Raw genomic sequence first — 23,647 nt, 5'->3', positions numbered from 1 at the left:
TCGGACACCGGAAGTGTTCCGGGTGATTTCGGAGAAAACCGGAGTGCCGGGGGGTTACCGGAACCCCCCCCCCCCGGAGAGTTAATGGGCCACATGGGCCTTGGTGGGAAGAGAGAGGGGCGGCCAGGAAGCGCCGCGCGCCCCCTCTCCCTCTGGTCCGAATTGGACTAGGAGGGGGGGCGGCGCCCCCCTCTTTCCTTCTCCTCCTCTCCCCCTTCCTTCCCCTCCTAGTAGGAGTAGGAAAGGAGGAGTCCTACTCCTACTAGGAGGAGGACTCCTCCTCCTAGCGCGCGCAACAAGGGCTGACCGGCCTCCCCCCTCCCTCCTTTATATACGGGGGCAGGGGGCACCCCAAAGACACACAAGTTGATCTACAGATCGTTCCTTAGCCGTGTGCGGTGCACCCCTCCACCATATTCCACCTCAGTCATATCGTTGCGGAGTTTAGGCGAAGCCCTGCGCCGGTAGAACATCATCATCATCACCACGCCGTCGTGCTGACGGAACTCATCCCCGAAGCTTTGCTGGATCGGAGCCCGGGGATTGTCATCGAGCTGAACGTGTGCTGAACTCAGAGGTGCCGTACGTTCGGTGCTTGGATCGGTCGGATCGTGAAGACGTACGACTACATCAACCGCGTTGTGCTAACGCTTCCGCTTACGGTCTACGAGGGTACATGGACAACACTCTCCCCTCTCGTTGCTATGCCATCACCATGATCTTGCATGTGCGTAGGAAATTTTTTGAAATTACTACGTTCCCCAACAATGTTCAGTTCGGCCCCCATCCGGATACGGTTCCGGAGACCTACACGGATCCGGAGTCTGGCGTGCAGTCTCCTTTGAAAGACGGAGGTGTGCCTATCCCACCGGTGACCTCTGTCCAACCAGGGGCACTGGACAATCTTCTGGAAGCGCTACGAGGTGCTTCCATTGTGGAGGAACACCGTATCCTTATGGGTAAGGTGATTGAGAGGGTTCAGTCCGTTAAGAGCGGACTGACCGAAGCCTGCAGCGGCCTGCTGACAGGTTTTGAGGTAAGCGATGCAAAAGAAAAAATCCCAATATAGACAGTAGCCCCTGAGACACTATCCGGTGTTCGAAAAGCAAGGCCGGACAGAGGATCAATTCATTTTTGCAGGAAACTAACTAAATGTGTCTTGTATGAATGAGCGGGTGTCGTTGCTGGCCACGACCTCACAAGCTGCCAAAGTCTCCGGACTAAAGTAGAGACTGGAGCGGACCGAGGAGGAGCTCGGCCAAGCGAGGAAGCAGCTAGAAGACCAGCAAGGTATGTAATGACTCGCTATATATTCGGAAAGAATAAATGATGTGTATTGACCTTAGTGTTATGATATGTGTAGGAGGGACGACCGAGGTCGATGCCCTTAAAAAGGCCCTGGTCGGAGCCGAGGAGAAAGCCGCCAAGGAGCAAGCCGCCCGTAAGAAGCTCAAGGCCAAGCTTAACGAGGTCCAGCAAGAGCTCTAGGATGCTGTGAAGAAATGTGAAGCCTTGGAGTGCGATGTTTCGGCTCGAGAGGCCGAACTCGCCAAGGCTCGCCAAAGCGCGGAAGAAGCCCGGGTTGAGTCCTAGGGCGCCCTCCAGGAGATCCAGGAGGCCAAGAAGATCGCGGCGGGTAAGGTGTTTAGCATGCAAAGCAATTATGTGAAGAAGAAGTATGTCTTACTAACCTGGATTCGGAGTTCTCCAGGGGCGTTTGCAGATCTGCCGCGCAGTGTGTCAGACGCTGCGGAGTTCTTTCGAGCCGAAGAAGGAAGCTCAACGGAGAAGCTGTTCTGGTCGCAATACCTTGCACCAGAACATCCAGTGCCCTTCACCGATCAGCTAAAACATCTGGTCGAGTTGCATAGGGTGGCCGAACTGGCCATGAAGGATTTGATAATCTGGCTGTTGCCTGCCGAAGCTATACCCAGCAGCTACTTTGGCCTCGTGAAGTGGCTGGTGAATGCATGTCCTCGGCTGGACGTCATCAAGCGGTCGGTCTGCATCGAGGGTGCGCGCATGGCCTTCGCCCGCGTCAAGGTCTGGTGGGCGAAGATGGACGCCGTCAAGCTTGTGACCGAGGGGCCGCCTGAGGGCAAGGAGCACCGCACGCCCGAGCGATATTTTGAAGACGTCATGGAGGGGTCTCGCATTGTGGCGACGCAATGTGCGAAAGACATTATCTTTGAATGAATACATTCATGTTGTCTCTGCCTTGTATGCTGAAACAAAGATGTTATGTAATATAATTTTTGTTATGTTTAAAAAAAGAGAAAAAAATTTACCTCCTGTGCGGCCGTTTTGTATCAAATCTGAGAGTTGGCCAGTCGTCGGCTTCTGCCCCCATGTAGGTAGTATGGGGGTGTTCGGGATGGAATCTAAACACTCTTGATCCAATTGTTTGGTCCTTGAAGGAGGTGTTTAGCGCAACGAACCAGGCAATCAGACTATGCGGCTTTATCACTCTCACTTAGCCATAGGAGTTTGACAATAAAAAATGTGGGTGCAGCCCCTAGTATCCGAACTAGAATGCTATAAGCACCTGATAGGGTAAGTACCGATCCTTCGCGTAATGCGAAAAAAATCTCTAACGATTTGAAACCTCCGAAGAGCTGACCGGCTCTCGCCGCATCATGACAGTTAGTTTTCGGCTTTCTCTACTGAGGTGCTCCTTCGGGTAAACTAGGGCACAATCGCAGTAGTGCTCCTTTTACTACCTTAGCCGATATAGCGGAACGTAAGGTAGCAAGCACAGGAGCCGGGCAACCCAACTATTGACCAAAGACATGATTCAGAGCCAATGCATATAGTGCTAAATTCGGGGTGCCAAACTATACTGTAAAAAGTGTTCGGACTTTGTTGCCATAGTGTGGGGCGCTATGAAGCCCCTGGCAAATTGAAACGTACCATAGTGTACGGGTGCTATCTGATAAGCTTATTAATAAAAAAAGAAGGAAACAGAAAAGGAGCAAAGGCAATGAGCAGGGGCCCTAAAATTTGGGACGTAAACTGTTTCCATTATAATTTGATTAATACGTCAAAGCGCATTGATACAAATAGTGCGATAAGCAACAGGCTATTTAACATGCCATGACCAAGGGAGAGCTGTGTGTGGGCCCTAGAAACAGGTAGAGTGGTCGTTAAAGAAACCACCTAGAAATTCCCCTCTACGTTCAAGCTGACTGCCGGTGTATTTGTCCTTTGTAAGGACCTGCGATCAAGCCATCGGGGAAGGCCTGTGGAAAAGAAACCTGAAAAGTAGAAAAGAAACAGTGAAAGTATATGTGTCCGGGAGCGGTCAAGCGGTATTGTGGATCACAAGCTAGGTATGCCTCCGTCTGTGCCCATGGTATTTTGAGTGCGTAGTTATGTACGCGCGGTGCGAATGCCGCCACTTCATCAGGGCTGGGACGAAGGCCAAATTGCTAGTCGAGCTCTTGACGAGCCGAGCTGTCGTGCTGCAGAATAGTCCGGACCCTCGTCATAGTGTCCGGGGGCTCGACCGCCGAATTAAGGTTCTGCTTGAAAAGGTCGCTCTGTACTTCTGCTGCTAAGGCAGCCGTGTGCTCCTCAGTACGGAGGGAGCGTTCCGTGTTTCCATTAACTATTATGACGCCGCGTGGTCCGGGCATCTTGAGCTTGAGGTAAGCATAATGAGGCACCGCATTGAATCGAGCGAATGAGGTTCGTCCGAGAAGTGCGTGATAGCCGCTGCGAAAAGGGACGATATTGAAGATTAACTCCTCGCTTCGGAAGTTGTCCGGAGATCCGAAGACAACCTCTAGTGTAATTGAGCCCGTACAGCGGGCCTCTACACCTGGTATGACTCCTTTAAAGGTAGTCTTTGTGGGCTTGATCTGTGATGGGTTACTGCCCATTTTGCACACTGTATCATGATAGAGCAGATTGAGGCTGCTGCCACCGTCCATGAGGACTCGCGTCAGGTGGAATCCATCAATGATTGGGTCGAGGACCAGTGCAGGTGAACCGCCATGACGGATACTGGTCGGGTGATCCCGGCGACCAAAGGTGATCGGGCATGACGACCATGGATTGAATTTTGGGGCGACTTGCTCTATCACATAGACGTCCCTGAGCGCGCACTTGCGCTCCCTCTTAGGGATGTGTGTGGCATATATCATGTTCACCATTTTGACCTGAGGGGGGAACTTCTTTTGTCCCCCTGTGTTCGGTTGCCGAGGCTCCTCGTCATCGTCCTTGCTTTGCGATCCCTTTTCCTTATTCTTGGCATTTAACTTCCCGACATGTTTAAAAACCCAACAATCTCTGTTGGTATGATTGGCTGGTTTGTCTGGGGTGCCATGGATCTGGCACGGATGATCGAGTATGCGGTCCAGGCTGGATGGTCCCTGATTGTTTCTTTTATATGGCTTCTTCCGCTGACCGGACTTGGAGCCACTGAATCCGGCGTTGACTGTCGTGTCATCGGTGTTGTCACCATTGCTTCGGCGTTTGTGTCTGCTGCGTTGGAGCTTGCCGTTGCTATTTTTGATCCCGGAGGTGCCCATTTCACTTGCTGTGTTTTTGCTACGGGCCAGCCAACTATCCTCACCCGCACAAAAGCGGGTCATGAGTGCCGTGAGGGCTGCCATGGACTTCGGCTTTTCCTGGCCGAGGTGGTGGGCGAGCCATTCGTCACAGATGCTATGTTTAAAGGCCGCTAGGGCTTCGGCATCTGGACAGTCGATGATCTGATTCTTTTTAGTTAGGAACCTAGTCCAGAATTTCCTGGCTGACTCTCTAGGCTGCCAAACTATGTGACTTAAGTCATCGGCATCTGGTGGCCAGACATATCTACCTTGGAAGTTGTCAAGGAAGGCTTCTTCCAAGTCCTCCCAGCAGCCAATAGAATTTTCAGGTGGACTGTTTAACCAGTGTCAAGCTGGCCCTTTGAGTTTTAGTGGGAGGTATTTGATGGCGTGAAGATCATCTCCGCGGGCCATATGGATGTGGAGAATAAAATCCTCGATCCATACCGCGGGATCGGTTGTTCCATCGTATGATTTGATATTTACAGGTTTAAACCCTTCTGGGAATTCATGATCCATTACTTCGTCAGTGAAGCAAAGAGGGTGTGCGGCGCCCTATATCGGGTCGCATCGCGACGTAGCTCCGATGGAGTTCGTCTGCGGTTTTCGGCCCGGGCGTGACTAGGTTTGTCACATCCGAATAGGTAGCCGTCATCGCATGTCGAGGCACGTCCTCGCGTTTCGTAGATCTATCTTGTATGTCCTGCTCTACTATCTAGGTCTTGCTGAAGGTCATATTTGTAACCCCGAGATGTTTTATCCCTGCCTTTATGGCGAGGTGGGGAGGTCTGGTGTTCGGCTTGAGTTGCCGCTTTATCCTGACCGTGTGGTGGTCGGTCAGCCGCATTGCGCGATGATGGTACGAGCTCCAGCGCCTCATCATCGAACTAAGGTAGCAATTTTCGCTTCGGGTAGCTTTTGGCTGGGCGCTTAAGGCCGTATTCTTCGGCTGCCAGGACATCAGTCCATCTATTGTTGAGCAGATCTTGATTAGCTTGAAGCTGTTGCTGCTTCTTTTTCAGGCTCCTTGCAGTGGCTATTAGCTGGCGGTTAAAGCACTCTTGCTCGAGAGGTTCCTCAGGCACGATAAAATCCTCGTTGCCAAGGCTTGCCTCATCCTCGGTGGGTGGAAGATAAGTGCTGCCCTCCGAGTCGTCGTTTATGGCTTGTTCATCAGGGATAACTTGCCCATCTTCCCGATCATCCTATTTCGGCCGTTTGTTCGTTGAGATCTTCTCTGTCTTCGGCACCATCCAGAGTGTGGTCGTCTCCTGTGACTGTGTTGTTGTCCTTGCTGCGGCGGGATTTAGAGCGGCGCCGCTAACGCTGGCGCTTTGGTTGTGTCTTAGGGGGCTCATCCTCAACTGGACTTTCCTTGTCCTCACCATTATTCTCTTTGGGTGTATCCACCATGTATACGTCGTACAAAGAAGTGGTTGTCCAGCTTCCGGTAAACGGCGGGTTTTGTCCATGCTCCTCATCTCCATCGTCGTCCATACCGTCGATGTCTTCGGAGCCATAATCGAGCATGTCGATTAAGTCCTCGACAGTGGCTATGTAGTGGGTGGCAGGTGGGAAGCGAAATTCCCCGTCATCAGCCTCCAGTTCGAACCAGACATAATTCGCTCGTGAGTCCCCCCGCTAAGGACATGTTTTTAATGAGTTCAGAACGTCGCCTAAAGGCGAGTGTCGGAAGATGTCCGCTGCGCTGAATTCGGCGATCGATGACCGATCCAGCTCGACATAAGCGGACGCACATGGTTCGGAACTATCACCAGATATGAGTCCGAGGTTCCGAAGACACAGATATCACCCGAGGTTAGGTCTGTGTGCGGCTCCAACGCCACGGAGTCTGCGGCTTCCGTGGCGGGGTTGAGCTTCCTGTTCTCGAATGGCGCGATCTGCTCCGGATCTAAGGCTGGAGCGGTTACAGGTGCAATTTCCTGAGTATGGTCCGATGACAGATTTAAATCATGTTCATCATAGGGATAGGGAGCGGCTTCCGTGGTCTCAAATCCATCGAAGATCAAGTCTCCGCGGATGTCCGCGACATAGTTCAGGCTCCCAAATCTGACCTGATGGCCAGGGGCGTAGCTGTCGATCTGCTCTAGATGGCCAAGCGAGTTGGCCCGCAGTGCGAAGCCGCCAAACACGAAGATCTGTCCGGGGAGGAAGGTTTCCCGTTGGACAGCATCATTGTTGACGATTGAAGGAGCCATCAAAACTTTTGGAGACGACACAGTGGAACTCTCAATGAAAGCACCAATGTCGGTGTCAAAACCGGCGTATCTCAGGTAGGGGGTCCCGAACTGTGCGTCTAAGGTCGATGGTAACAGGAGACGGGGGACACAATGTTTACCCAGGTTCGGGCCCTCTCTATGGAGGTAATATCCTACTTCCTGCTTGATTGATCTTGATGATATGAGTGTTACAAGAGTTGATCTACCACGAGATCGTAATGGCTAACACCCTAGAAGTCTAGCCTATATGACTGTATCTGTTTCCGGACTAAGCCCTCCGGTTTATATAGACACCGGAGGGGACTAGGGTTGTACAAAGTCGGTTACAGAGAAAGGAATCTTCATACGTGGTCGCCAAGGAGAGTCCCATCCGGACATGGGAGAGAGTCTTCGGTCTTGTATCTTCACAACCCATTAGTCCGGCCCATGTCCAACAGGCCGGACGCCCGAGGACCCCTTAGTCCAGGACTCCCTCACTCGCTGTCAACAATTTGCCATTCTACATCGCCATCGAGCCCCTTTTGTCATTTCTGAAGGACACGTTCTGCGGCGCTGGCTTGGGACCCACAGCTTCCAAGTCAGACCTCATAGATGGCGACCACGAGGAGGGCACCCTCTCCGGCTCTTCCAAGGGGAAAGAGTCCATCCGCTCTTCCAAGGGGAAAGCGCCCGTCTGCGACATCAGGGAGGGCACCCTACAGTTGTGCTCTTCCAAGGGGAAGGAGCCCATCTGCGACAACATAGAGCGCATCCAGGGTATGTGCTCTTCCCACGAGAATGAGCCCATCTGTGAGAAGTGAGGAAACCCATGATTTGTTTTGTCGTGCCACTTCACAGGGGGAAACCCATGATTTGTTTTGTCGAGTCCCTTTTGTAGTGTAGTGAGAATATGTCCAGTTCTAATTGCTATATCTGGTTGTTTGCAGTATGCCTTGTTTATTTCAGTTGTTCACAATGTGATGCTCTATATGTGCAATTATTTAATGTGCAGTACATTTCATCAATCCAGTTTTAAACATACCGATAGGAATGCATATATTTGCTTGTTGTTAAGCCTGTTATAGCTAGCATATGCCTCTTTTAAAGTTTTTTGATTGTTCGGTTGTTTGTAGTTAGCATATGTCCAGTTTCAAATGCTATCTTTGGTTGTTCGTAGTATGCCTTGTTTATTCTAGTCATTCACAATGTGGTGTTCTATATGTGCAAGTATGAACTGTGCAGTTCAATTTCATCAGTACCAATTTCAATAATACCACTATGAATGACTACATTTGGTTGCTGCATCTTGTAGTTAACACGCATTTCCATTTTTATTTAACAATAACCAGGGAGCGAAGGAGATGCTCAAGAGACAAGGAGAGGCGGATGCGATGAAAAAATCAACGACTTGATGAGATCAAGGAACGAGTAACCGAGAAGAGGAAGCAAAAAAAGGTTGAAGATGGAGGAGAAGAGGATCCATGAAAAGAGGGTGAGGTAGGATCTTATGCGAGGGAGCAGATGGCGCCATGAAGAGATGGAGGCGCGTAGGCTCCAAATTGAGGAGGCACGATTGTCGCAAGATCGGTTCATCGAGGAGAACCGGTTCATCATGTTGGATCCCAATGCCCATGGATCCAGTGATCAGAGCATTTTCGGAGGAGACGTGAATGGTGATCATACGTTCTAGGGTCGCAAACTCCAGATGATGGGACGACGCGCACCTCAGAGGAGGGAAATGGGACCGTGCACACACCGGCGATGTGTGGTTTGCATGTGTCAGTGTAATGTTTTTTTTGCGAATGCAATTAGATCCCTTTGTTGATTCAACATGTTAAGAATTATGTGCATGATTGCTTGATATGATAATGTTTAATTTTGAAGACAACCAAAGTGTTTGAATCAGAAAACGAGAAAATAATTTGTGGAATGGGATATGACGAATCTAAGTTCCTACATCATGTGACCAACCTTCATAGCGCGACTGCCCTTGTAGAGTTACTCTAAGAACTGCGGCTAGCAACTTCTGTAACCAAAGACGAACGATTTGATAGAGATACCCGCGAGACATCGATCACTTGGCGGAATCCTATTATAACTAAGCACTATACTAGCATATTTATCTCAATTTAAATATATAAAAAACATATTTATCTCAACATGCAACTATGTTAACTCAACATGTAATTATGCATGAGAAAAGGACCACCTCAACCCGTAATCATGCTTGCAAAAGGCTTTTCAATTGTAATATTTTGCTACTTAATCATATTCAATAATTATATGTATTTTCAATTTTAGTTTTTTAGTTGTTATATTCTAACTAAAAAAATTGTTATATAATTGATCAAATATTCAGGTTCATATAGATCACTTGACCGAATTAGAAAGTACCTGTAAGCGCGGACCTTGCTTTTTCCGTGTATTTTCGATGCCGCCGAAAGCCACCAGTGTGCCACCGCAGTCAATAGCTTCGCACTCACCGTCCTCCCGTCCCCGGCCGCGTCGCCGTGACAAGACCGACGTTCTTACCGCGTCCTCGCTCCCGCGAAATTGGCATGACATCTCCACGATCCCCTCGCGACCATCCAAGAACATTCCTCGCGACCACGGACCATCGCTCTCAAATCTCAATAAAACCACCCCAATTTCGCCACTGAGCAGCTCACATTCAGAGCTTCGCAACAAGCGAGAGCGAGCGTCTGTCTCCGTCCGTCCACGAGCTCTGAACTTCTAGACGCCGGGAGCCGGCGATGGCGGCGCCTGCTGCTCTTGACGTTAGCCTCGAGAGGGTAGCTACGGCACCGGCCGTTCCACGACCCGGCATCGGCGTCGACAGTGCCACCGCGGAGGCGGAGTTCCTCTGGGAGCTGCGCAAGTACGTGCTGCTCCTCGCCACGCTCGCGGCCTCCGTCACCTACTCCGCGGGGCTGAGTCCGCCAGGCGGGTTTTGGCCCGACAACGGCGCCGACGGAGGCGCGCGTCTCGCCGGCGACCCGGTGCTCCTCGTCACCTACCCGCGCCGATACAAGGCCTTCTTCTACTGCAACGCCACCGCCTTCGTCGCCTCCCTCGTCATCGTCAACCTCCTGCTCGTCCGCTCGCTCGGCCACCGCCGGCGGTGGCTGCGCGCGCTCCAGGCCGCCATGCTGCTCGACCAGTTCGGTCTCATGGGGGCCTACGCCGCGGGCAGCTGCAGGGACGCGGCCATGTCCGCCTACGTCTTCGTTCTCGTCGCCTTGGTTGGCTGCTACGTCTCCGCCCACGTCCTCGTCTTCGTGCTCTTCGCCCCGACAGCGCGCGGCGACAAGGTCACGCCGGCCGACAGAGTGGAGCGCGCGCGCAAGTACCTGCTCATCTTCGCGACGCTGGCGGCGACCATCACGTACCAGGCCGGTGTCAGCACGCCGGGCGGGTTCTGGCCGGGCAGCCAGGACAGCGACCACCTGGCCGGCGACCCCATGCTCCGCGTCCAGCACCCGTCCCGCTTCATGGTCTTCTTCTACTCCAACACCACCGCGTTTGTCGCGTCGCTGGTCGTCGTCATGCTGCTCATGAGCAACACCGTGACGCAGCACGGGTTCCGGTCATGCGCACTCTGGGTGTGCACGGGCGCGGCCATGGTGGGGCTCATGGGCGCCTTCGCCTCCGGGAGCTGCCGGAGCCTCAAGACCTCCATGTACGTCGTCGCGCTGGTGGCCGCCGTTCTCCTCTACATCGCCATTCAGGCACTCGTCTTCTTGTGCGAGCCCGTGAAGAATTTGATCCACGACTGGCAACAAGCACTTGACAGGTACCTCAACAAATTTGAGAGATTGGACTTGGAGCAGCAAAATCAGCAGCAAAGCAGAGCATCCGAGCACGGCAATGACGACGCGTACCAGATTCTGAGGAAGTCGCGGATGTATCTGCTGCTCCTCGGGATTCTTGCGGCGAGCGTCACATACCAAGCCGGACTGAACCCGCCGGGCGGCTTCTGGCAAGGCGATGCAGCCGCCGACAGTCGCCACCACTACCTCGCCGGCGACCCGATCCTCCACATCACGTATCCCCGGCGATACCTGGCCTTCTTCTACTGCAATGCTACCGCCTTCGTCGCGTCGCTCGTCATCCTCATACTCCTGCTGAGCAACATACTCAGCACCCAGGGGATCAAGTACTGCGCGTTGCAGGTCGCCATGATCCTGGACCTGTTTGGCCTGATCGGCGCCTACGCCGCCGGGAGCTGCCGGCAAGTGTCCAAATCCGTGTACGTCTCCCTGCTCGTCGTTCCGGTGTTCCTCTACGTCGGCATCCACGTCGTGGTCTTCATGTTAGAAGTGTGGCCGGCTCGCCCGGCATGGATCCAAGCGTTGAGTGAGAAGATGGAGCAGTGCGCACCCAGCTGGCTCAAGGAGCTGTTCGAGCACCCCGAGCAGGGGGAGGAGGAGGCGGACGTCGAACGGACACTGGAGAAGAGGCGGAAGCTTCTGCTGCTTCTTGCAATCCTTGCGGCGAGCCTCACCTACCAAGCTGGCATGGGCCCGCCGGGCGGCTTCTGGCAAGAGAGCAAGCTCGGCCATGTCGCCGGCGACCCGGTGCTCAACGACAACTACCCGCGCCGCTACGTGGCCTTCTTCTACTGCAACGCGACGGCCTTCGTCGCGTCCCTTGCCGTCATCATGCTGCTGGTGAACAGGAAGCTCTCGGCGAGAGGGATACGGTCTTACGCACTGCGGGTGTGCGTGATCCTCGACCTCGTCGGCCTCATGGGCGCCTTCGCCGCCGGCAGCTGCCGGAAGGTGTCGACCTCGATCTACGTCCTCGTTCTGACATTCGCAGTTCTACTCTGCATCGCTCTCCAGGTCACGCTGGTCTTGTCGGAGACAGCGCGAGGACTTGCGAAGAGGCTCCTGTCAAAGCTCGGCGCGGTCGAAGACCAAGCCGGAGGCGACGGGCGGCATGACACGGCCGTCGCCGCCGGAGGGACGCGTGATCTCTGGGACGAGAAGCTGCCCAAATACCTGCTGCTGCTCGCGGCGCTCGCTGCCGCCGTCACGTACCAGGCCGCGATGAGCCCGCCGGGCGGCCTCTGGGGCGACGTCGTCTCGACCGGCCACATCGCCGGCGATCCGGTTCTCGCGAGCAACTACCCCCGCCGGTACAAGGCCTTCTTCTACTGCAACGCGACGTCCTTCATGGCGTCCCTGGTGATCATGGTCCTCCTGCTGATCAAGAGGGTGAGCGACACCCCGCCGGCGCTCTTGGCGCTGCACGCCGCCATGATCCTGGACCTGTTTGGACTCATGGGTGCATACGCCGCTGGGAGCTGCAGGAGGGTGAGGACGTCTGCCTACGTCCTGGCGCTGGTCGTCGGGGTCTCGGCGTACATTGCTGTGCTCGTCGTGGCATCCATCGGCATAGCGGGCCGACTGAGAAGCGCAATGGACTGGCTGACGGAGCAAGTGACACGGTGCTTCTCCGTGCATGATATGTAGAAGAACTTTGTAGAATTGTAGGGTGGCCTGCCCTGGTCCCATGGACCTTGTTTGTAGACAAACTGTAATTGTTTTAGGACTTTTGTTCTCTGTGTAGTTTCTGAACTTCCGTTGGGATCCCAAATGTGGTAGGACCTTGTTTTTTCATCCTAATTGTTTAGGACTTTTGTTCTCTTTGTAATTTCTGAGCTTCCTTTATCAAGAAAAAAATAAGAATTCCGAGCGTTGGGATCCCGATGTAACCTCCGTCCTGTTTCACTAGTCCCGTCCATATTTTGGATCATATATTTTAATCATGATTTTAACTATAAATACTATAAGTAGCAAAAATTAATATCATTTGAAACTACATTTAAATACGAATCCAACAATACATTTTTTGATGACATGCATTAACATTTTGCTAGTCAAATATTTGGTCAAATTCTATCCCAAAATACAACAAGGACTAATAAACTCAAACGGAGATATTAGAAGCATGTTAAAACTTGCCAATATTCAATGTGTATTTGAAAGAGTAATACCACGGTATAATTTTTATAACATATAGTATAGTTCCTATTTTTATGAGAAATTTATCGTCAAAGTGTGACCCTAAATACGAGATCCAATAAACTCAGACAAGGGAGTATCTCTAGCATGCTTTTTTTGAGGGAAGTATCTCTAGCATGCTTGTTAGGACTTCTATTCTCTCTGTAGTTTTTCAGCTTTTGTTGGGATTCCAAAAACAGTTTTCTGAACTTCTTTTGGGATCTAAAATGCAAGTTTGTGAGCTTCTAATGGTTAATTTTGGTAAAAGAAGCTTCTGGTGGTTAATTTAGGTAAAAGGACATATGTTTGGTTTGTAACTAGGTAAACTGACAGTGATGGATGAATTGACCCTATGCGCAAAGAATAGCTCTTTGGAAGAAGAGGAAAACAAGTAGGGAATGGTTACATAAACAATAGTCTCTGTTCTACATGATTTTCATACCAACAGGCATGAATACAGTCACCCTACATCTAATTACATAAGCACAGAGAAGATTCAGTAGATGTACAAAATCTATGAACACATACATGAAGAAGAAATCACTGTGATATCAACGTGCTGCCGTCTACAACCGAAAGAATCGATTATGTTACCTACAAAAGAATACTGGATGGTGGGCAAAGAAGAATCACCAGCCAACTGTTAAGGTCTGCTCTCTTGAGTATAAATTTTCTGTTTGTCAATGGAGTCGCTACTGTACATCCTCCGCGAAAGCCCTGAAAATGAAGTCTCGGAATCGCTTGCAGTACTGCTTCGGGTCGACCGCGGATATGGAGTTGGGATCGTACTGCATGGATTTGTAGGCATGCTCGAGCTTCTTGCTGATATCGTAGTCTTGCAGGATGTCGATGATCCCGAAGAAGAGGATCACATCCTGGAATTCACCCGTGGGCTCGCCGATGAGCAGGGATTCACTTTCAGGATTTCTCACTATGTTCTCCACCCTTGAGGGCATGCTAATGCCTAGTTTTTCTTGTGCTTTTCTGCACAAATGAGGTCCATGTTTGCCAATATCAAGATGAATGCAATGCAGAAGTTGGCATGAAGTGAGCAGCCTAAGATGAGTAAAGGAAAACTGCAATGTAAAGCATCTTATGATTCTTCAAAGCTTCTAAAATGTATGGTGTAAATACCTTTTTTGCTCAGAATCTTCATCCGTGGTAGTAGGTGTGCCATTGTCAGCATTGCCGCTGTCTGTAAGAAGGGAAAAAAAAGAAGAAGAATAAATCAGGCTCGTGGCTTCCAATGTACGTATCTACCGAATAGTTTTCTAATTGCATGTATTTTTAAGAAGCAGTCATGGGGGCAACGTATCTTTGCACCGATCCTTGAAATGAACGCCGACCAAAAGACTGTAATCCATGATCCGCTCCTGCTCCAGCAACTCGCAATCTCTGTCCACTTGCCTGGTAAGAAATATAAAGAGTCATGAGCATAGTGGGTACTTAGGTCTCTTCAAATACAGTTGTGATTCTTTTACGTAAGATTGTTTATAGTACCTGCAGAATTCCTGGAACCAGGATCCTGCTAACCGGAAAATGAAATTGAGATCAAGATCCTTGAGCGTGGTGGTTTCGTCAATCTGATCAAGGGGCTTGTCTGTCATGCGCCCAAGCGAAGATCCTTTCAAGTCAAAACGCCGATGGATTGAATAGCGAGAGCAGAAAAGGTTCCCCATTATCACGAACCGAACCTGCATTCCATATCAAATTACAGTAATATATAAAATCATCTTGAATCTTAATGCACTGACCAATTTCTGCAAGCATCCTCTAACCTTTTTCTGAATGCCCCCTGTGATTTTAACACAGTGCAGGCCAAAGAACTTTGTTATTAGAGTGTTGTCGTAATTGCGGACGTGTTTATAATAGGCCGGAAGCATCCTAAGAAGCACCTGTCGATGATCGAAACCGCAATCCATCTCAGACATGCTTAAAACTTGTGTGTGTGGGCTAGCTAAGGTGGAGAGAAGAACCTACCTTGACCTCTGCTTTCTTCATTGTTTTGATCATGTACTTGTCGTCGTTGGTGAGGTAGAAGAAGCTTCCACTTTTGCCGGGTGATGAGAGCTCCAGGAGCGCATCATCCCCGCATATCGAGATCATGTAATCCGCGGGGTCGACGTCGAAGAGCTTGCGCAATGTCCTGCGTCGGATCACAGAAGAAGAAATTATAGCACCGTGTTTGGAAGCAAGTGAGAGACAGCATGCATGCAGCAGACCTGAAAACCAACGGGCAGTAGTCCTTCCACCGGAAATCACACGATTGGTGAGGCGGCGTGTGCTTGGATCCTTCGGGAGGAAACCTTGTCCACACCTTCTCTTTGGGATCAAATGCTGATGATTTGAGATCCAGTGATGTCGGCGCTGATTGCCTTCCCACAGCATGCCTGTGCACCCAATGGCGGCGGCAAAATGAATATGAATGGATGAGCCGGCAACAACGGAGAGGAAATGGCAATGGATGCAGTGCAGTGATGGTGGTAGCCAAGAAGAAGAGGAAAAGGAAAGAGACCTGATGCCGAGCTGCAAGTTGAGCATGAGCTCGTAGTTCCTGTGCCCCTTTGATATGGTCTCCCCCTGCTTCTTCCCCGGCCTTGGCGGCGCGCGAATGCACGAGAGCGTCCGCGACCATGCCCGGTCTGCCCGAGTGCTGGCATCCTCGACGCCGTCCTCCCCCGCTGTGAGACTGTCGAGGTCCGACACGCTGCTTCTCCGGCGCACGCTCGACACCGACACCCTCCCTTGGTCGGCGCTGACCTCCGGCGGCCGCCACACAGGCTTCTTCAGCACGGCCTCCACCCCGGGCCATGTCAGGATCTTCTGCGATGGCAGCAGAGACACCGTCTTTCCCTCGGTAACCTCCAGCTCCTCCAGCAACTTGGTGATGGCGTCGCGGGGCTCCCGGGGCACGGGCACCGCGGGGCCTCCAGACGGCGGGTAGTAAACGCCCTTGGCGTGCGTGACGCCGGACTCCTGGCACCAGGTGCCGATGTACATGCCGCCGTCGGCCCACCGGAACGTGCCCTGGCCCATGGGCTTGGCGTCCTCCCAGGAGCCGTCGTAGCGGTCGCCTTCTGACCAGATCACGGTTCCGCAGCCGTGCATCTCGCCGGCCTTCCAGGTGCCGATGTACTCGTGGCCGTGGCGCCAGATGTACCGGCCGTGACCGTCCTGCAGGCCGTCGCGCCAGTGGCCGTCGTAGACGTCGCCGTTGGCGTAGGCCTGCGTGCCGCGGCCGTGGCGGAGGTTGTTGGCCCAGAGCCCGGCGAAGGTGTCCCCGAACTCGCCAATGTAGGTGCCCTGGCCGTGCATGTAGCCGCCGGCGAGGTCGCCCTCGTAGGTAGCGCCCGAGGGCCAGGAGAACTTGCCGCGGCCGGCTGCGCGGCCGCAACGCCAGGCGCCCTCATACATGCTGCCGTCCGTCCAGAGGAACTTGCCGGTGCCGTGCGGGAGGTCCCCGCGCAGGTCGCCCTGGTAAAAGTCCCCGCTGTCGAGCAGCTGCTCCGAGTGGCTGGGCTCCCCGAGCGAGGACCCCGCCTCCTCCTCCTCAGCCTCCTCGGCGGCTGCACCGTCGGCGTCCTCGCTGCCGCTGTACTGGTAGACGGTGCTGGAGGAGGTGACGGTGAGGGTTCCAGCAGGGTCAACCATGCCGTCGACGCCGGCGACGGCGGCGGGAAAGGCCGAAGCGCCGCGGCGGATGGTGGTGAGCTTGCGGATGCTGGCCTCCCAGAGGCGGCCGGCCGGCGCAGGGATCTGGTTCATCTTCTTCCCCGTCGACGCCATTGGCGCTATAGGCTAGGTGCGAGCGTGCAGGACGCGGCCGCGCGCGGTCGATCACAAGGACGGAGCCAGAGCTGAAGGTGGAACGAGGGCGTGCATGGCGTCGACGCTGCGTGGTCTCGGGTCCTTCGCATGGGGTCGCGAGTTTTGGGTGGGTAGGGAGGGCTGGGAGGAGTTGTCGGGAGGGGAGGACGGTGCCGAGCCGACCTCGGGGGCGCGACATTTGGAAGGACGCGGGCGGCGCGGAGGCTGTCTGCTCTGCTCCGTCTTTGCTGCTAAACAATAGGGGAGCAGTGCAGTGCAGTGCAGTGCAGTGCAGAGGGGCACCAGCACAACACAAAACATGGCCGGGCTCTGGGTCAAAACATGGGTGTGTCACGCTTCGGGAAGATACACAGCAAGCTCCACGTACAAGAGACTTTGCATGGGGCAAACTAATCCCCCACCGCCGATTGCATTTGGCGAAGCTGGACGCCCCTCAAATGCAAAATCTTCATATGGCTAGCTAGTTAATATCGCTTTTAGACTTTCGACCGTCGAGCTCGGCACGGTTTTCAAGATGTCCCTTCGGCCTACTACACATGCCTGCAGGACAAGGACAACCCCGACCACATCCTTGCTCACTGCGGTTACCCTCGAGAGATGTGGCATTCATGCTTCAACACATGAAGAATCAACATACAAACCCGTCTACAGATGTCTTTCAGTGGTGCCTAGACCAGAGGAAGCACTTCAAAGGCAATCTAAGAAGAGGATTCGACTCCGTCACTATTCTAATTGCATGGGCCCTGTGAAAGCAACGCAATGCACGAGTGCTCAACAACGCAAGGCAGAGATCAGTTTCACAACTTAAGACAGAGATCCTAGAGAAGAGAGATGATTGGAGGAAGGCCGCACTAGGCGGAGTTGGTGCTTTAGACCCTTTGGCGAGAGAGTAGCCGTAGTCTGCTAGGATGTAGGCGTTGAGTGGGTTCTCCCTACGACTTATTCGCATCTCGTCAGGGTTCTTGTACATATACTTCTATCTTCTATAAAAATACGGTATACTATTGGCATACTCTCGAAAAAAAACATCGGTGTGTCTAAGGCACATCTAGTAGTTTTTTTAGAGTACTCCAAGAACGTACCTAAGCTTTATAGAAGAGATAAATAGTTACAAGAAGATTGTTCTGTCCCCCACAAGTCGGTGATGCCAATTGAGACTCCCACGCATACTCCTACCATACACGACTACTCACATAAGTGTTGTACACTCCACGCTCTTGCCGCTAACCAAAGTCACAACTCCTGGTAGATCTTCGTGGATAGTTCCCATTCATTACTTGTGTCTCTGCCACCAAAGACTCTCCCATTCCTTTGCTTCCAAATATTCCAGCAAATCAACAGCACCAGCGAGTCGAATCCCTTCCGATATACCTTGGGGATACGCTTCCGGGCGGTGGGCCACCAGTCCTGTAGCAACTCTGCCACTGAAGGAAGCATCTGCAAATCAGTCTATGCCCACCTGAAGCATTGGAACCACACTTGTCTCGAATATACACACTCGAGCATGATATGATTCATCGAGTCTTCCTCTTGGTGACAGAGGAAACAAACCGACTTTGCGTCTTGTAACTCATGCTGAAATCTTCTATCCGAGGTCCAAAGTCTTTGTTGCTGGGCCAGCCACATGAACAGTCTGCAGGCCATGGGGGGCCAACATTTCCATGGGCCTTTGGCGTATCCTAGTCTGGCATCACCCTCGTTCATAATATGATATGCAGATGTTGTCGAGTATTGTCCAGATGCAGACCACTTCCAGATCGCTTGATCTCCCACTGAGGGGTCAAGGTTTGCAACACTTATGATCTCCCACAGATGGATGAATTGGACTAGTCCCTCGGTGGATAACTCCCCTTTGATGTCATTGATCCAGTTGCTTGTAGCCAGCCCTTCCCTCGCCAATCTTCTATTCACAATCTAGGTTCTGACTAGTCCTACCACCAACGGCGCAATTTCAGCAATGCGAAGTCCCTGGATCCACCTATCATTCCAAAACAATACTTCGTTCCCATCGCCCAGTTTCCATTGCACTAAGCTGTTGAAAGCCGCTTGCATATCATTGTCCACATACATGGCCAGGCCTTTCCAAGGTTTGGAGTTATCGGTACGCCTGAGCCATTCCCATCTAAGTCTAAGGGCGATTCCTTCTGTATGTTGATTTATCATACCCAGCCCACCAAGCTCCTTCGGCCGACATACGCGGTTCCAAGCCACCAGACACTTCCCACCGTGGATCTCCATTGTTCCGGCCGAGAAGAATGCCTTACACCCTATGTCAATGCTATCCAAGGCCCACTTCGGTGCATTGGCCACGATTAGATGGTGAGTAGGCCTAGCCCTTACCACACTGTTGATTAAGATCAACATGCCCGACCTTGTGATCATGCCTCTCGTCCATCCTGGCAGGAAGTTTAGTACCGCATCAATCATTGACTGCCACTGATTGTGGGTTAATTGTTTCATCGAGAGTTGGAGCCCAAGATACTTGCACGGGAAATTATGAATCCTCTAGGGTAGGGCAGCTGCTACCCTCTATGTGTCCCCCAATTTCGGCCTAATCAGGATTGTCGAGGACTTTTGGTAATTAATCTTCAGTCCCGAGGCCTCTCCAAAGATGTGCATTACTTCCTTGACGAACGCTAGATCCATGTATGTCAGGCTGATGAAGAGGACGATATACTCATCATAGATCAAGAGTCGTTGTATCGGAGAGCATCTGGGCATCGGGCTAAGGACTCCAGTTTGCTGAGCCCGAGCGATGAGTGCTGACAAGGCATCCATAGCAATGAAAAAAAGGAATGGAGAAATTGGGTCATTGTCATGGTGATCTCACGACAGATGCTATGGGATGGCTAAAGAGAGGAACAGGCAAGAGGCCACCGGTGGGCTCCAGAGGCGAGGTTGGTACGAGCGAGCGTGAGACACAAGACGTACTCAGGTTCAGGACTCTCCGGAGAGATAATACCCCTAGTCCTGCCGAGTGTGGTTTATATGTGGTGGATACAAGCTTGCTCCTAGAGCTGTTTTGGGGAGGAAGGAAGACAGGTCAGTGCATAGGCCGTTCCCTCTCCGTGGGTGTGTCTTCTAGTTTTGCTGATGGTCCCCCTTTTGCATGAAGGGCACCAGGGGGTCTTACCCTGGCCCCCCAGGGTTACAATGGCAATGTTACATGGGCGCGGGGCCTTGATGTCAGTGTCTAGGAGCCACGGGGTCGCGGGGTCTTCCGGGACGAAGATGGACTCAGAATCTAGAGACGGCTTGATGGACAGCTTTCGCACGTGCTCGAGGGAGATGTCGTGCGGGATCGCCCGCCGGCTGGAGCTTATCTTGGCCAGTGTGTCAGCGGCTTCATTATCCACGCAGGGGACGTGGCGGAACTCGCAGCCATCGAAGTTGCCAAAAAGTTGCTGGACCAGGAAGTGGTAGCTGGTCATGTTGGCATCATGGGCGTCCCACTCGCGAGAAGACTGGTGCACCACCAGATCCGAGTCACCATAGCAGAGGATGCGCCAGATATTGAGTTCTTTGGCCAGCTTGAGGCCATGCACGAGCGCTTCGTACTTGACAATGTTGTTGGAGGCGGCAAAATGGATCTGCAACACGTATCGCAGCCGATCTCCCTTGTGGGAGGACAACACGATGTAGGCCCCCATGCCGGATCACATCTTCGAGCCGTCGAAATGCATGCGCCAGTGGGTCGAGTCAGGTGGCGACGGTAGGTACTGGGTCTCCGTCTAGTCGACGAGGAAATCGGCCAGTGCCTGGGACTTGATGGTGGTATGGGGCTCATAGAGATAGTGTGCCTCGCCAGCTTGATGGCCCACATGGTACCCGACCGGCGGCATCCCGGCAGCCCATGATCTCGCCAATGGGGGCCATGCTGACCACGGTGATGACATTCTCTTGAAAATACCGCCTCAGTTTCTAGCAGCCCATGATCTCGCCAATGGGGGCCGTGCTGACCAAGGTGATGCATGCTCTTGATAGTACTACCTCAGTTTCTTGGCGGTGAAGTACACGCCGTAACACATCTTCTGTAGTGAGGGTAATTCTGCTTGGAGGCGGAAAGCACCTCGCTCAGGTAGTACACTGAGCGCTGGACTGGCTGGACCTTACCCTTCTTTGGTCGCTCGACCACCAACACCATGCTGACCAACCGCGAGGTGGCAACAATGTACAACAACAGCGGCTCGTCGGCCGCCGCGGCCAGGAGCACTTAAGATCCCAGAACGCTTCATCCGCTTGGTCGTTCCACTCGAACGATGACATCTTCTTCATCAGCTGATACAGGGGCAAGGCCCTCTCGCCCAAACAGCCGGTGAATTTCTGGACATCGCGCAGCCAGGTTGGCTTGCGCATGCGCTTAATGGCCTTGATTTTATTTGGGTTCGCCTCGATGCCGCGCTCCGAGATGAGGAAGCCGAGTAGCTGTCCGGCTGGCACGCTGAACACGCACTTCTTCGGGTTGAGCTTGGTCTGGTATTGGCGCAGATTGGCAAAGGTTTCGTTTAGGTCGTCAAGGAGTGTGAGGTGCTGCTTGGTCTTCACCATAATGTCATCGATGTAGACATGGATGTTGCGACCGAGTTGCGACAGCAGGCATTTCTACATGCAGCGCTGGAAGGTGGCGTCGGCATTCTTCAAGCCGAACGACATGGTGATGTAGCAATACGCCCCAAAGGGCATGATGAAGAACGTCCCTGGGGCATCGTTCGGGTCCAGCTTGATCTGATGATATCCAGAGTAAGCATCCAGGAAGGATAGGAGCTCACAGTCGGCCGTGGAGTTGATCACTTGATCTATCCGCGGGAGGGCAAAAGGATCCTTGGGGCATGCTTTGTTGAGGCTCGTGTAGTTGATACACATGCGCCAAGTATCATTCTTCTTCAGGACGAGGACTGGGTTGGCCAGCCACTCCGGGTGGAACACTTCCATGATGAAGCCATCCGCGAGCAGCCGGGCGACTTCTTCACTACGGGTTCTTCTCTTCTCTTCTGAAAAGCAACGTAGGGGTTGACCGATAGGCTTGGCATCCTTGCAGACGTGTAGTTTGTGCTCGGTGTACTTCCTTGGAACACCCGACATGTCCTTTGGGGACCATGCAAATATATCTCGGTTCTCACGGAGGAAGTCGATGACACGTCTCCGTCGTATCTACTTTTCCAAACACTTTTGCCCTTGTTTTCGACTCTAACTTGCATGATTTGAATGGAACTAACCCGGACTGACGCTGTTTTCAGCAGAACTGCTATGGTGTTATAATTGTGCAGAAATAAAAGTTCTCGGAATGACCTGAAAATCCACGGAGCAACTTTTCAGAATTAATAAAAAATACTAGCGAAAGAAATAGCGTCAGGGGGCCCACACCCTGTCCACGAGGGTGGGGGCGCCCCCCTCCCCCTGGGCGCGCCCCCCTGTCTCGTGGGCCCCCTGGACGTCCACCGACCTCAACTCCAACTCCATATATTTGCTTCCGCGGGGAGAAAAATCAGAGAGAAAGTTTCATCGCGTTTTACGATACGGAGCTGCCGCTAAGCCCTAATCTCTCTCGAGAGGGCTGATATGGAGTCTGTTCGGGGCTCCGGAGAGGGGGATTCATCGCCGTCGTCATCATCAACCATCCTCCATCACCAATTTCATTATGCTCACCTCCGTGCGTGAGTAATTCCATCGTAGGGTTGCTGGACGGTGATGGGTTGGATGAGATTTACCATGTAATCAAGTTAGTTTTGTTAGGGTTTGATCCCTAGTATCCACTATGTTCTGAGATTGATGTTGCTATGACTTTGCTATGCTTAATGCTTGTCACTAGGGCCCGAGTGCCATGATTTCAGATCCGAACCTATTATGTTTTCATGAATATATGTGAGTTCTTGATCCTATCTTGCAAGTCTATAGTCACCTATTATGTGTTATGATCCGACAACCCCGAAGTGACAATAATCGGGATACTTCTCGGTGATGACCGTAGTTTGAGGAGTTCATGTATTCACTATGTGTTAATGCTTTGGTCCAGTACTCTATTAAAAGGAGGCCTTAATATCCCTTAGTTTCCACTAGGACCCCGCTGCCACGGGAGGGTAGGACAAAAGATGTCATGCAAGTTCTTTTCCATAAGCACATATGACTATATTCGGAATACATGCCTACATTACATTGATGAATTGGAGCTAGTTCTGTGTCACCCTATGTTATAACTATTACATGAGGAATCGCATCCGACATAATTATCCATCACTGATCCAATGCCTACGAGCTTTTCACATATTGTGCTTTGCTTATTTACTTTACCATTGCTACTGTTACAACTACTACAAAACTGCTATCGTTACTTTTGCCACTATTACCGTTACTTGCATACTACTTTGCTACTAAATACTTTGCAGATAGTAAGTTATCTAGGTGTGGTTGAATTGACAGCTCAACTGCTAATACTTGAGAATATTCTTTGGCTCCCCTTGTGCGAATCAATAAATTTGGGTTGAATACTCTACCCTCGAAAACTGTTGTGATCCCCTATAATTGTGGGTTATCAAGACTATTTTCTAGCGCCGTTGCTGGGGAGCATAGCTCTATTTTTTGAGTCACTTGGGATTTATATCTGCTGGTCACTATGAGGAACTTGAAATACGAAAGAACTAAGATTTTTCCCTCAACTACGAGGGGAGGTAAGGAACTGCCATCTAGCTCTGCACTTGATTCTCCTTCTGTTATGAGTAAGCTTGCGACACCTAAACCTGCATCTGCTATGAATTCTGATATGTCACATGTTATTGATGATGTCACTTCTACTATGCATGATACTTATGATGAAACTACTTCTGTGCTTGATGCTACTATGCCATTAGGTGAATATCTTGATGAACAACTTGCTAGGGTTAGAGAGAATGAAATTCTTGAAACTGATATTATTGAAGATAGTGATGATGAAGGTTCTCCCCCTAAATATGAATTGTCTGTTGTTCCTGAGGGTTATGTTATGGATGAAGAAACTGCCAGAGATTTTCTTGCTTGCAATGATAGATCTGATCTTAAGAAGTTT

The 23,647-nt window shown here is 51.8% G+C and overlaps 2 protein-coding genes across 2 annotated transcripts; one reads left to right on the top strand and one right to left on the bottom strand.

Moving 5' to 3' along the window:
• The first annotated feature begins 9,386 nt into the window (after positions 1–9,386).
• LOC123111214 (uncharacterized) lies at positions 9,387–12,430 on the top strand. The gene has a single exon (XM_044531955.1). It carries the CDS (start codon positions 9,526–9,528, stop codon positions 12,247–12,249), a length of 2,724 nt encoding a protein of 907 aa, XP_044387890.1. The 5' UTR covers positions 9,387–9,525; the 3' UTR covers positions 12,250–12,430.
• A 728-nt stretch (positions 12,431–13,158) lies between these two features.
• LOC123115940 (phosphatidylinositol 4-phosphate 5-kinase 6) lies at positions 13,159–16,708 on the bottom strand. Its single transcript, XM_044536971.1, has 8 exons — positions 15,296–16,708; positions 15,003–15,170; positions 14,761–14,926; positions 14,559–14,675; positions 14,281–14,474; positions 14,096–14,187; positions 13,915–13,975; positions 13,159–13,764 (listed from the first exon to the last, which is right to left on the bottom strand). Exons 1-8 carry the CDS (start codon positions 16,564–16,566, stop codon positions 13,473–13,475), a joined length of 2,361 nt encoding a protein of 786 aa, XP_044392906.1. The 5' UTR covers positions 16,567–16,708; the 3' UTR covers positions 13,159–13,472.
• Between the last annotated feature and the right edge of the window lie 6,939 nt (positions 16,709–23,647).

Source organism: Triticum aestivum, chromosome 5B (genome assembly GCF_018294505.1).
Source record: "Triticum aestivum cultivar Chinese Spring chromosome 5B, IWGSC CS RefSeq v2.1, whole genome shotgun sequence".
Taxonomy (NCBI): Eukaryota; Viridiplantae; Streptophyta; class Magnoliopsida; order Poales; family Poaceae; genus Triticum; species Triticum aestivum.
The sequence above is the reverse complement of the archived record's forward strand: the minus strand, read 5'-3'. Positions and strand labels throughout refer to the sequence as shown.

What these genes read in the sequence shown, in the direction of transcription:
- LOC123111214 (XM_044531955.1), top strand. Translation starts at nt 9,526, where the DNA reads ATGGCGGCGCCTGCTGCTCTTGACGTTAGCCTCGAGAGGGTAGCTACG.
- LOC123115940 (XM_044536971.1), bottom strand. Translation starts at nt 16,566, where the DNA reads ATGGCGTCGACGGGGAAGAAGATGAACCAGATCCCTGCGCCGGCCGGC. An exon ending in TACTGCCCGTTGGTTTTCAG is followed by an intron (nt 14,927 to 15,002) that starts GTCTGCTGCATG and finishes GATCCGACGCAG; the next exon opens with GACATTGCGCAAGCTCTTCG. An exon ending in TGAAGAAAGCAGAGGTCAAG is followed by an intron (nt 14,676 to 14,760) that starts GTAGGTTCTTCT and finishes GATCATCGACAG; the next exon opens with GTGCTTCTTAGGATGCTTCC.